At 43.1% G+C, this 12,310-nt stretch overlaps 1 protein-coding gene across 1 annotated transcript in view; it reads right to left on the bottom strand.

Annotated features, from left to right (window-relative positions):
• Window positions 1-12,310, bottom strand: part of LOC126281618 (guanylate cyclase soluble subunit beta-1) — a 198,408-nt gene that overhangs the window by 158,684 nt on the left and 27,414 nt on the right. Inside the window, exon 4 of the mRNA XM_049980738.1 lies at window positions 1,948-2,066. Within this exon, the coding sequence (XP_049836695.1) occupies window positions 1,948-2,066 (119 nt within the window). The remainder of the gene's footprint in view (window positions 1-1,947; window positions 2,067-12,310) is intronic.

The raw sequence follows: 12,310 nt of genomic DNA, 5'->3' as shown, positions 1-12,310 counted from the left end.
CGTGTATAGAAATAATGTACAATTTGTGTTGTGCTGTAGCGAAGCAACGTCAAATGATAAAAACAATGAAGCCAAATGGCTTTAAGAAAAGTTTAGAACGCAATAGTATCATGAGGAAAATGGGAAAGGCGTATTGTAAAAACTGTACAATCCGTTACTTTAAAAATGTTAACATGGTTTAGCTTACAAAGAGTTACCTGTTGCGTTTCAAAATTAAACTGCATGCTGCTTTATGGACATTTATGAACAGAGAGAAATTTACGCTCATCTGAATAAACCCAAGGGAAAGACGCTTAACGAGCAATGCACATTAAGGAGCACCGTTCTCTTGAATATCTGCGACTCAGTTATTCCAAACCTCCTTTAAAGATTTTCTGTAAGTCTGTAGCTGCAGCTAGTTATTTGTAAACATACTTTTGTAAACAGTCGACGATGCATCTAAGTTGGCTAAAGCCGTCAACACTTAATGGTCGTTAAAATTGCACTTATTGAGGTCGTACCTTTATGCACCTCGTTTCTTTACAACTGTTTTACATTTTCATTAATTAAAAATAATTAGATTTAGCTTTTATTTCAAAAACATGCAACTGTAGTTCTGAAACACATCACAATATAACTCTTTTAAGCTAAAGCACGTTAACAGTCTTTCCACTGTAAGTTTTTATAATTACGATACCCCCATTTTTATAATGACTTCATTGGGAGCGAAACATTTTTTTCAAATCCACTTGGCTTCTACTATTTTTTCATTTGACGTTGCTTCTGTACAGCATAACGTAAGTTGTAAATTATTTCCGCACTTGTACTATACATTAATAAGTATCACATCTCATCTACTATGACAAAGAGAAATATGTATACGCCATCACATTACGTATTGAAATTTAGCAGTTCCAGGCACACTTGATAATGGTCTAATATAAAGGCTAAAACTAGTAGCATGAACTTGATAAAGTTCTGAAAAAGCAACTGGAGAAACTTTTCATTTTTTAACAACAGCTGCAGAATCACCATCATCCAGAGATGGAGAAAATGATAACTCCTGAAATAATTAGGCGATTTGTTTGCTCCGCAAAATGTTCTTCCAATTGAGCAATTGAGTGTACGCTTATACTGTTACGTTCCGTAATTTCATTGCAACCAAAATAAAAATCGTTCTTTGTTAAGCACGAACTTTTTACAGCGTGAATTTTTTTTTTAATTTCTTCCTTTCCTTTGTTAGCTACAAAACTTGTATTACAAGTCTTTCGAGGATAGTAGACTACACTTGTCCCTCATAGAGTCATAGTGAAAGGGTGGGTGACGATTTAACACCCCGTCCATGATGTGGTCGTTAGGGACGTATCACGAACTCAGATAGGACTATGATGGTGGAGGAAATTTTACATGTTCTTTTCAAAGAAACCATCCTAGCACTCGCATTAATCGATTAATACGGACTAGGCAAATCCTGAATCTGGATGGCACAACCTGAGTTTTGTGCTGTGCTTCTAGTGAAGGTAATTCCAGTGTTTTAAACACTGCACCGCCTCCCGCCTGGGAGTCAACGTCATGACAATTTTCCATACTATGGATTCCAAACACGGGAGGTCTAGGTAATGTGCATGTTGCTCCTTGCTTTATGAAACGTGAAAGACAAAAACACACAATACATAAATACAGAAGTAAGTGAAAAGTGAGGCTGGAGGAGGAATGTTGTACTGAGTTAAATTTGTCATCCTTTTTATACATATTCACACTTCTGTTTCCTGTTAAGTGTTTCTACTGTATGCTAAAACACAAGAGAAGTTTCACGTGCCATCATAATAAGACTAGGTTAAGAAAACAGTGGAATATAATTTCTTATAATTGTTTCGAAAGACTACAGAAATTCCAAAGCTGTATGAGGTGTGGAAAAATGTTGAAGTAGATTTTTAAAGTTTCCAGAGAACATGTGGTAGAACGCACCTGTAGGAAATCTCGAGGAGTTGCTCCAAGAACTTGCAGGATTTTGTCGTACCCGGAATCCTGGCAAAACTCGAAAAACATCTTCCCGAAGAGTTCCAGTATTGTGTTAGCAGGAATCTCTGTAATCACAGTAAATTGACGTTTGTGAGCCTCACAAATTACAGCGGTGACCATGTTTCTTAGTCTAATTTATTTATTAATCAGGTAGGTTTCCCGCATCTATGGTTTCATCAATAGACTCAATACTGACTGTTATACAATGGATTATTTATAACGACTCAGAAATTGACAGAGTTGAGTGAAGAGAAGAAAAGCATCTCATTACTGCAGTTCAGCAGGAAAGTATAATTTTGTAGTGTTTCTGAAGCGCCTACTATTGCATCACGAGAAGGTGACCATCCGGCGTTTCACATCTACAGACTCAGTGACACGGTTCATTTCTTAAGTATTGCACATAGGTTTACGTTTACCTACCTCAGTGACTAATTTTCAAAACCTGAGTAACTTCTCTTGTTTTTAATCCGGATTGCCGTCTGTGTTCAGATGTTGAATGTTGGTGACTTTTCAAAAGTGCCTGCGAGTAGCCCAGCACCAGGCAACTGGAGACGACTTTGGGCATTTTTGTAAACAATTTGCGATTTGCTTAAAACCACGATAGTAAACCACGAAGATATGTGGTTTGGTTGCTACGGTGATGGCAAGCAAGGTAGAACTCATCACGTACTCGACCTCTGGTGCGTACGTCTAGTTGTGGTAGGATTCATCTAGACATCTCCACTCAATGGCCTATGATCTTAATTTCGTCTCACTAAACGACATCATGTAAAAAGTGAAGACTCCATACAAGCGTGGTCTATCTTCAAAGTCGAATCTTTCCTTTAGTAAGACACGGTGTCTAACTCTAACGGAAACCATGAAAAGTATCACACCGGGGAGAAATTATACTACCGTCCTTCGTTAACCTTCCAGAAAATTCCCTTACAGAACTGTGTATGGTCCTCTACATTTTTTGTCACATTAAGTTTCGATTTTAGTATACGTTCTTCGATATCCAACAAACACAGTCACGAGACAGCCCCATTTGAAAAGCGTAACTTTAAAATAGAGAACGCTGTGGATGAAACGAAACACCCTCTTATATCTCAAGGCTTCATTTGCAACTTACACAAATTTCACTATAATCATGTTCACTAGTATCGTCATTGTGGTGAACGTATGCGTGACGAAATGATTAGCATGGTAACGGACCATCGGTGGCCGGTCGGTGGCTTACAATTAGAGATGTTAAATATTTACAAAACCCATCAATGTTTCCTTCCTGACCTCTTGTAAAGTTTTTTTACACTTTACACCCCACCTTTACTTTTTCAGTGATAATTGCAGAAATGATTTCCACATCTTCAGCTACATAAATACACCGCAAGCCACCGTACGGTGTATGGCGGAGGGTACAGTCTAACACTGTTAAGATTTCCTTTCCTGTCCCACTCGCGAGGGAAAAACTCTAACTGTACCACTCAATACGAGCTCTGATTTCTCTCATCTTGTCTTCGTGGCCCTTGCACGAGATACATCTTGGCAGCAGTAAAATAGTTCCAAATTAAGTTATAAATGCCAACTTCTTATATTTCTTCAATAGCGTTTCGCGAAACGAACAACTTGTTCCTTCTGTGGATTCCCATTTGAGTCCATGGAGCATCGCCTTAATACTCGCTTGTTGACCGAACCTACCAGTAACAAACCCAGCAGCACGCCTCTGATTTTCTTCCATGTCTTCCTTTAATCCGACCTTTCACTCTGAATTTTAATCCCACTCTTGAACTTCCCTTTTATTTCCATTATTGCTTGTTCGGTATATAGATTAAACAGTAGGACCGAAAGACTGCATCCTTGTCTTACAACCTTTTTAATCCGAGAACTTCGTTCTTGGTCTTACAGTCTTATTGTTCCCTCTTGGTTCTTATACATATTGTACAAGATGCGTTCAATGAATAATGCAACACATATTTTTCGGAAAGCAAGTTGGTTTTATTCTGAATTCCAATACGCAATATTATTCCCCACTCATTTGGCTACAAAATCCTGTTTCTCAACATAATCGTACCGGCCGCTGTGGCCGAGCGGTTCTAGGCGCTTCAGTTCGGAACCGCGATGCTGCTGCCTCGGGCATGGATGTGTGTGATGTCCTTAGGTTAGTTAGGTTTAAGTAATTCTAGGTTCTAGGGGGCTGATGGCCTCAGATGTCAAGTCCCATAGTCTCCGTTCAGTGTGACGGCATTACGCCACTTTACTGCGATGGACTGTTGGCCGCAAGGTATGACTTTAGCGGTCATCGTCGGACCCAACGTCTTGCTGAATAAATGACCTCCCCTTCGTCCACGTAATGCTTCCTATGCAGTGCATTTTTCATCGTACCAAGCAGGTGGGAGTCGGGAGGTACGAGATCCGAGCTGTAGGGAAGATGAGGAGGAACAGTCCAACGAAGTTTTATGAGCTCCTGTTGGGTGCACAAACGCGTGTGTGGCCTTGCGTTGTCGTGTTTGTACGACCTTATTCTGATGACAGATACCTCGGCCAACGGCTCAACGTACTTTTATTCACTGCCAGGTCTCCGTATACATTCTGCAAGTGCTTTAAATATCTGCGATCGCCTGGTTTTTTGTCAAAACAAACTCAATGACATTTCCCTGTTTGGAACGCACCTTTGTTACAGCTCCATTTGGAAAACTACGTATAGCCCCGCCACCTACCGAAACTTCGTGAAACTTTAGAGGCTGAAGAGGGAACACTCCACGACGTCTCAAAAAAACTCTGCATGTTTTAAACTGCAATTGTCGAGAGAAAAAATGCGATGCGATATTTATTGAACATCCCTCGTAAATCACCCGCAATTTCCTGTAGTCTGCTCGTATTTTCCTCAGAATTTTGAACATCTTGCACTATTTCATATTGTCGAGCTCTGTTTCTAGCTCGATAATTGCTAAGAGCGTATATTCATTTTTCTCCTGTGTTGCTTTCCTTATCAACAGCAACGCCAGAACTACCTCTCTAGTACCTGGGCCTTTCCTAAAGCTAAACTGATCGTCATCTAACAGGTTCCCAAATCTCTTTTCCATTATTCTGGGTATTATTCTTCTCAGCAGCTTGGGTGAACGAGATGTTAAGCTGATAATGCTATAGTTTCCGAACCTGTGTACCCTTGCTGTCTTCGGAACTGTGTGTAAGATGTTCTTCTGAAGTCTTATGGTAGCCTTCGTCGCAATTACGTTGCTCATACCCGCAATTATCTCAGAAATTCCTGTGGATAATAACCCTTCCAACTTATTCCATCAGTTTCCAGTGCTCTTTTCAATTATGACTCTAATACTGGATCCCCTACATCTTCCTTATCGACTCCAGCTTCTCCTTCCATCAAATCATAAAATAAGTCTGCTCCCTCATAGAGGCCTTCAATGTACTCTTTCCACATATCTGTCCTTCCCTCTGCGTTTAATTGTGGAAATCCCATTGCACTCTTCGATTTCTTTACTTTTGGTCGGCAGCCATGTTGCCTTCACTGCCGTACACTTCGTATTTACTTCATTCCTAAGTTATTTATATTGCTACATTCGTCTCTCTCCCTGGGCATCATCGTACCTTTATCTGACAGTCCATCATCTGTGGTTGCCCTCTTTAGGGACGCCCATTTAACTTCAAATGAAGTTCCTGCGGTATACGTTGATAAAAATGTCATCACTACGCGAAAACATTTTCAATGGAGGCAGAAGGCAATCCTTCAGTTGAAGAATGGTGTCGCTAGATAACAGCTATTGAGTGTGTCTAATGTTAGTGGAACGTTTTATGTGAAGATCGTAATACGACACTGCAAAATGTTTAGCGCTAGTATCCGGATTTTGAAAAACATCGAGATATAGGTCAGCATATTTAACTACCATACCAACAGATTTGACGCATCATTGACTGTTGTGCAATGACTTTAGAACGAGTGGCAACAATATTGGCTCAGACTAGCAGCGTGGAAAAGGTGAATCGGAACGTGTCCTTCCAGAAGTGCTACTGCACAACAACACCGTAGGATTTTCCATCTGCAGGGTTCCTAGCGAAGGTGTGCCCGATTTGAATATCTCTAAAACTAAGATCGACAGACGAACCCAACAAACGATATATTTATTATTATTATTATTATACAGGAGTTACATAAAATTTTCGAATTAGTTCGAAAACCTACTAACAGATAGCGGTGCAATCCATGTAGTGCACATGCATAGTGCACTGCAGCTCAGATCGATCAGTTTCAACGTCAAAACGTGAAAGAAGTTTAGCATATCGAAGGAAAAGGTTGAAGTCGTATGTTATATTGAGCAACATGATTTTCTGGTACTGGAATACCACAGGTTAGAGCAGTCTTGCGGCTACAAGGTGTAATTTTTAAACAAGATTTAATATAATTTATTAGAGAAATAAAAAATAATGTAAAAAACTGTTTATCCCTAGACCGGAATTTCCTGTATACGATTGTAGCACGGCCACTAGCTTCGGTTGTTTTCCACAACCATCCTTAGATCCTTAAAATAGTAAAAAATGTAGTCATGCACTGAAATGCTTTCCTATTATGGGCTACCAAGATTCTGACAGTACGTGGCTTAAAACGTCATAAGGAGCAAACCAAGGTCTCTCCCACATGTAGTGTCTGATTCTTAGGATATGTCCGAAAGAACAGACACCACATAGATAATTAAGGCGAGACTGGCCAACCACCTCTTCAGTGCAGGTGCACATCATGCTGTAACTCTTACGCGAATCGGCGAAATGCCTCGAGTAATGGTACAAGGGGCACAGCAGTAGTGTGTGGATAAGTTGAGAATTTGAGTCTGACGGGAGGCGTGCTGGGGTGGTTCGTGTAGATGCGATGATCTCTGTGTCCAGATGGCTCAGTGGTCAGAACATCTGCCTAGTAAGCAGGAGGCCCAGGTTCGAATCCCAGTCCGGTACCAATTCACAACTTTCTCCATTGATGCAAATCATTGTCCACCAGGAGCATCATGTCGCAATTCCTTCGCGTCTTGATTGATAACGGCTGCAGGATGGAATCTGTGTCTGTTCTTTCGGAGATGTCCTTTCTAAGACACACTGTGGACCACCGTTGCATATACCGCTCTCACAATAATACCTGCTGTACAATTGCAAATCCCAGGCATGTGATGCAAGTTTTACAAATGCAACTGACAAGATTCCTTATTTATTACCGTCATCTTGCGAGGTTATGATTCACAACATGGCTGTCTCATGATGAAGTTTCTAACTGCGTCGTAAACGTTGGCCCACAATAAGAATATATTTCAGTGCATGAATACCGTTAATGATCTTTTCTTTTACCAGTGCATATCTTTCGCTTTTTTACGATTTGAACAATATGAGGATGGCTGTCGGAAACAACGGAAGCTAGTCTTCCTACTATGATTGTATACGAAAACAACGGTCAAGGTATAAAACGACTTTTTGACTATAACTCTTTAATTTTTTATAGCTTACATTGACACCGCCGTCTCCTCCCTGACAATATCAAGCTTCGCCAACGATTTAACGTACCAAAACACCCTATGCGGAAAGAGTTTGCAAACTCTTCGGTAAATTGCAACGGACGGGCGGTGTTGCTGATGACCTAGCGGGCAATGTTAGCCCCAGGCAGAGTGTAGTTACTCCTGAAAAGTCGCTACCCTTTCTGGAATTATTCAGCAACATCCAAGGAAATTCGTCCGTAGAATTGCAGCAGAGACTGACAGGAAGCGTTCCAAGTCGCAGAAAATACATGGCTCAATTTAAAATCGAAACACACCGGGCCATTTCCGTACGAGCTGTGCGACAGATGGTTGAATTCGCAAACAGGGTTCTCCTAGTGACTGAAAATGAATGATTTAATATTGATTGCATCTGGTTCACTGATGAAACAGACTTCCTCCTGAGTGGAGTCGTGAATAATCAAAACTAGCGATTATGAGCTTCCAAAAATCATCATCTGCTTGAAGTAAAATTACGGTATTCTCCCAAACTTTATCGTTTGGACTGCGTTATACAACAGAGGCATTATTGCCCTTTCTTCGTGCCGAGAAACGATCACTAGTGAATATTAAGTTGTGGTTTTGGAACAATTTGTCGCAACACATCTAGCATTGGGGGATCGACCAGCAACCGAGCGGTTCATGTAAAATAGGGCCGGACCACATCACAAGGAACAGGCATTTATCCTTCTTGATGGACACTTCAGGAAAAGATTGACTGAGTTGCATAACTGCAAATTTATTGGCACATGGATGGACTGGTCTCCATATTCTCCCACCCTGACTGATTTTGACAACTTTCTGTGAGGCACATTAAAAATCCATCCTGCCAAGCTGGACGAGATTGAATCGGTGATCTGTGTAACAAACAGCTGAACCAACTTCCATTGAGAAACTACAGGATGTGATGGCAAATTTCATTGCTCGTGTGCACCACCCCCATACTGCGAGTGGGAGACATTTTCAAAAGGTTGTTGTGCGATTCCGAAGACTGATGGTACGGGACAGGTTTAATTATGCACAATGATTTTGCATAGCATACAGCACCAGCTATTAGCAGCTCTTAAAACTATTTATAAACTTCTGTATCACTTCTGTATAAAAGTCTTCATAGCTTTCATCATAAACATATCTTTTGTTATACTCATCTATCGTTCTTAGTTCTCGAGATATTTAATTTTAAAATCAGAGACTCCTTCGCTGTACACCTGTGGCTTTTACGAATTTTCAGGTGATAACAGATGAAATTTCGGGAGAGTGGCACCATGCACCATGCACCTTGAGATCAGATTACTGGAAGATTGACTGTAATCACGAGCTGTCACGCATCGTTTACTGCTGAGACCATACCCCAGACAGTTAAAATTAGCAGGTTGTAGAACCAGCGGCAATTAGTACATTAAGTGACATTATGAGGTGTTCAGCGAGGCGAGTCTCGTTTCGGTTCTTGGCAGTCACATCAACACTAACGTATTAGTCGCAGGAAGCAGCTCGTCTCCAGTCTCATACCCCACCAACTCTAGGAATCTTGGTGTGGGGACGAGTTACTGGGTATGAGAAAAGAAGCGATTTGGTGAATGTTGAAAACAGACAGAACGTTCGCCAGTCGCCAGTATGTGGCAAGAACGGTAAGAACCTTGATGACTAGAATGACGCCCCTCTCGGTGTCTATCGCCTCCTGCCTCCCACACTGCGCATCTGCTGCTCCCCACTCTGTCCATCTGCTCCTTCTCCCTCCATTATCCATATTCTACACCCATTCTCTCTGACCATCTCCTCCTCTTACTCTATCTGTCGATATCCTTGCCTTCCATCCTTCTGTCCAGTTTCTCTTCACCCTCTCCATCTCTTCCTCCCCCTAACACTGCGTCTTTCCTTTTTCGGTCCACCTGCGCCTCCTCCCTCCATCTCCGTAAATCTGCTCCTTCCCCCTTTGCTCCACGCTAAGTTCACCTCCTCCTGCTCCTCCTATCCCACTATCTTCTTCCCTTAAAGTCCGTCTCCTCCATCCTTCTCTGTCCATCTCCTCCTGACCCTCCATCCATCTTCTCCTCAAACTCTGTCTGTCCATCTCCCACTCGTCGCTTTCTGTTCATTTCTCCCTCCCCCTCTCTCTGCCCATCTCCACCTCCCCCCATCTGTGACTATCTCCTTCATTTCCCCTTTCTCTGTCCATCTCCTCCTCAACTAATCTCTTTTCGTGTTACTACCCTTCACTCCAATAGTAGCCTCTCCTCCTTCAGCTTTGTCTTTTGAGGTTACCAGTCAAATCTCAACAGGAGATTCCTGCCTTATATTTTTCCAGATAGTAAGTGGTATGGATACCAAATTTGTTGCTATCGATCCAGAAGCTTAGGAAGCACTTCTCCCACATAAGCACATGCTAAATATTTTTCACTTATATTTCGAACATATTTGTGCACATACACTCCTGGAAATTGAAATAAGAACACCGTGAATTCATTGTCCCAGGAAGGGGAAACTTTATTGACGCATTCCTGGGGTCAGATACATCACATGATCACACTGACAGAACAATAGGATCATAGACGCAGGCAACAGAGCATGCTCAATATCGGCACTAGTACAGTGTATATCCACCTTTCGCAGCAATGCAGGCTGCTATTCTCCCATGGAGACGATCGTAGAGATGCTGGATGAAGTCCTGTGGAACTGCTTGCCATGCCATTTCCACCTGGCGCCTCAGTTGGACCAGCGTTCGTGCTGGACGTGCAGACCGCGTGAGACGACACTTCATCCAGTCCCAAACATGCTCAATGGGGGACAGATCCGGAGATCTTGCTGGCCAGGGTAGTTGACTTACACCTTCTAGAGCACGTTGGGTGGCACAGGGTACATGCAGACGTGCAATGTCCTGTTGGAACAGCAAGTTCCCTTGCCGGTCTAGGAATGGTAGAACGATGAGTTCGATGACGGTTTGGATGTACCGTGCACTATTCAGTGTCCCCTCGACGATCAGCAGAGGTGTACAGCCAGTGTAGGAGATCGCTCACCACACCATGATGCCGGGTGTTGGCCCTGTGTGCCTCGGTCGTATGCAGTCCTGATTGTGGCGCTCACCTGCACGGCGCCAAACACGCATACGACCATCATTGGCACCAAGGCAGAAGCGAATCTCATCGGTGAAGACGACACGTCTCCATTCGTCCCTCCATTCACGCCTGTCGCGACACCACTGGAGGCGGGCTGCACGACGTTGGGGCGTGAGCGGAAGACGGCCTAACGGTGTGCGGGACCGTAGCCCAGCTTCATGGAGACGGTTGCGAATGGTCCTCGCCGATACCCCAGGAGCAACAGTGTCCCTAATTTGCTGGGAAGTGGCGGTGCGGTCCCCTACGGCACAGCGTAGGATCCTACGGTCTTGGCGTGCATCCGTGCGTCGCTGAGGTCCGGTCCCAGGTCGACGGGCACGTGCACCTTCCGCCGACCACTGGCGACAACATCGATGTACTGTGGAGATCTCACGCCCCACGTGTTGAGCAATTCGGCGGTACGTCCACCCGGCCTCCCGCATGCCCACTATACGCCCTCGCTCAAAGTCCGTCAACTGCACATACGGTTCACGTCCACGCTGTCGCGGCATGCTACCAATGTTAAAGACTGCGATGGAGCTTCGTATGCCACGGCAAACTGGTTGACACTGACGGCGGCGGTGCACAAATGCTGCGCAGCTAGCGCCATTCAACGGCCAACACCGCGGTTCCTGGTGTGTCCGCTGTGCCGTGCGTGTGATCATTGCTTGTACAGCCCTCTCGCAGTGTCCGGAGCAAGTATGGCGGGTCTGACACACTGGTATCAATGTGTTCTTTTTTCCATTTCCAGGAGTGTATTTCACTTACGTCACAAGCGAATTTCCCGCTGTAGTTTTGGTTCCATGCATGTCGATGTTTATGACTTCATATCTCCTGAAGTACTTGTTTTAGAGCGATATTCTTTTTCGAGTGCATACAACGCTAAATGTGGCTACTGTGTGCGAAATGTGTTCTGAATAACTTACCAGTAAAGAAGTGATAAATTAAAGCTTCACGCGAGATGCAAAATTTTTTCACATATCTTAGAGTTTATGACGTCATATCTCCTCAACTACTTACTGTACAGTGATATATTCTTGCAAGTTCACTCAGTGATATATGTGAATATTATCTGCAAAATGTGTTGCACAGAAATTAAGTAGTAAAGAGGTAAAAAAATAAAAGACCATACTTAATGTTGTTGTTGTTCTGGTCTTCAGTCCCGAGACTGGTTTGATGGGTCTCGCGGTTCTAGGCGCGCAGTCCGGAACCGTGCGTCTGCTACGGTCGCAGGTTCGAATCCTGCCTCGGGCATGGATGTGTGTGATGTCCTTAGGTTAGTTAGGTTTAAGTAGTTCTAAGTTCTAGGGGACTAATGACCACAGCAGTTGAGTCCCATAGTGCTCAGAGCCATTTGAACCATTTGAACTGGTTTGATGCAGCTCTCCATGCACCATACTTGATATAGCCGTTTTATTGCATGAACAGCCTAAATGTAGTAAGCGATGACATTCTTTTCTTTCAACATTTTTTGAGTGGTGTTGGCGAGAAAAAGTCTCATAGGGGCTTGAAATTATTTGTAAAGTTTGTTGCAAGTGCGTAAGTGTTCTCGTTTTCAAATACTGGATAAGAATAGTCTGGCTATTTGGGCGTCGTGCAGTACGTTACATTTTCACCACCACTTCTACGAGAGGTAGGTGGTTCTTTCCCTACAGTGATTCTTTCCAGAAAGTAACTGACACGTGAACCAACTTTGGCTGCAAAAGTCGATGC

This window comes from Schistocerca gregaria, chromosome 7, assembly GCF_023897955.1.
Source record: "Schistocerca gregaria isolate iqSchGreg1 chromosome 7, iqSchGreg1.2, whole genome shotgun sequence".
NCBI classification, from domain to species: domain Eukaryota; kingdom Metazoa; phylum Arthropoda; class Insecta; order Orthoptera; family Acrididae; genus Schistocerca; species Schistocerca gregaria.
The sequence above is the reverse complement of the archived record's forward strand: the minus strand, read 5'-3'. Positions and strand labels throughout refer to the sequence as shown.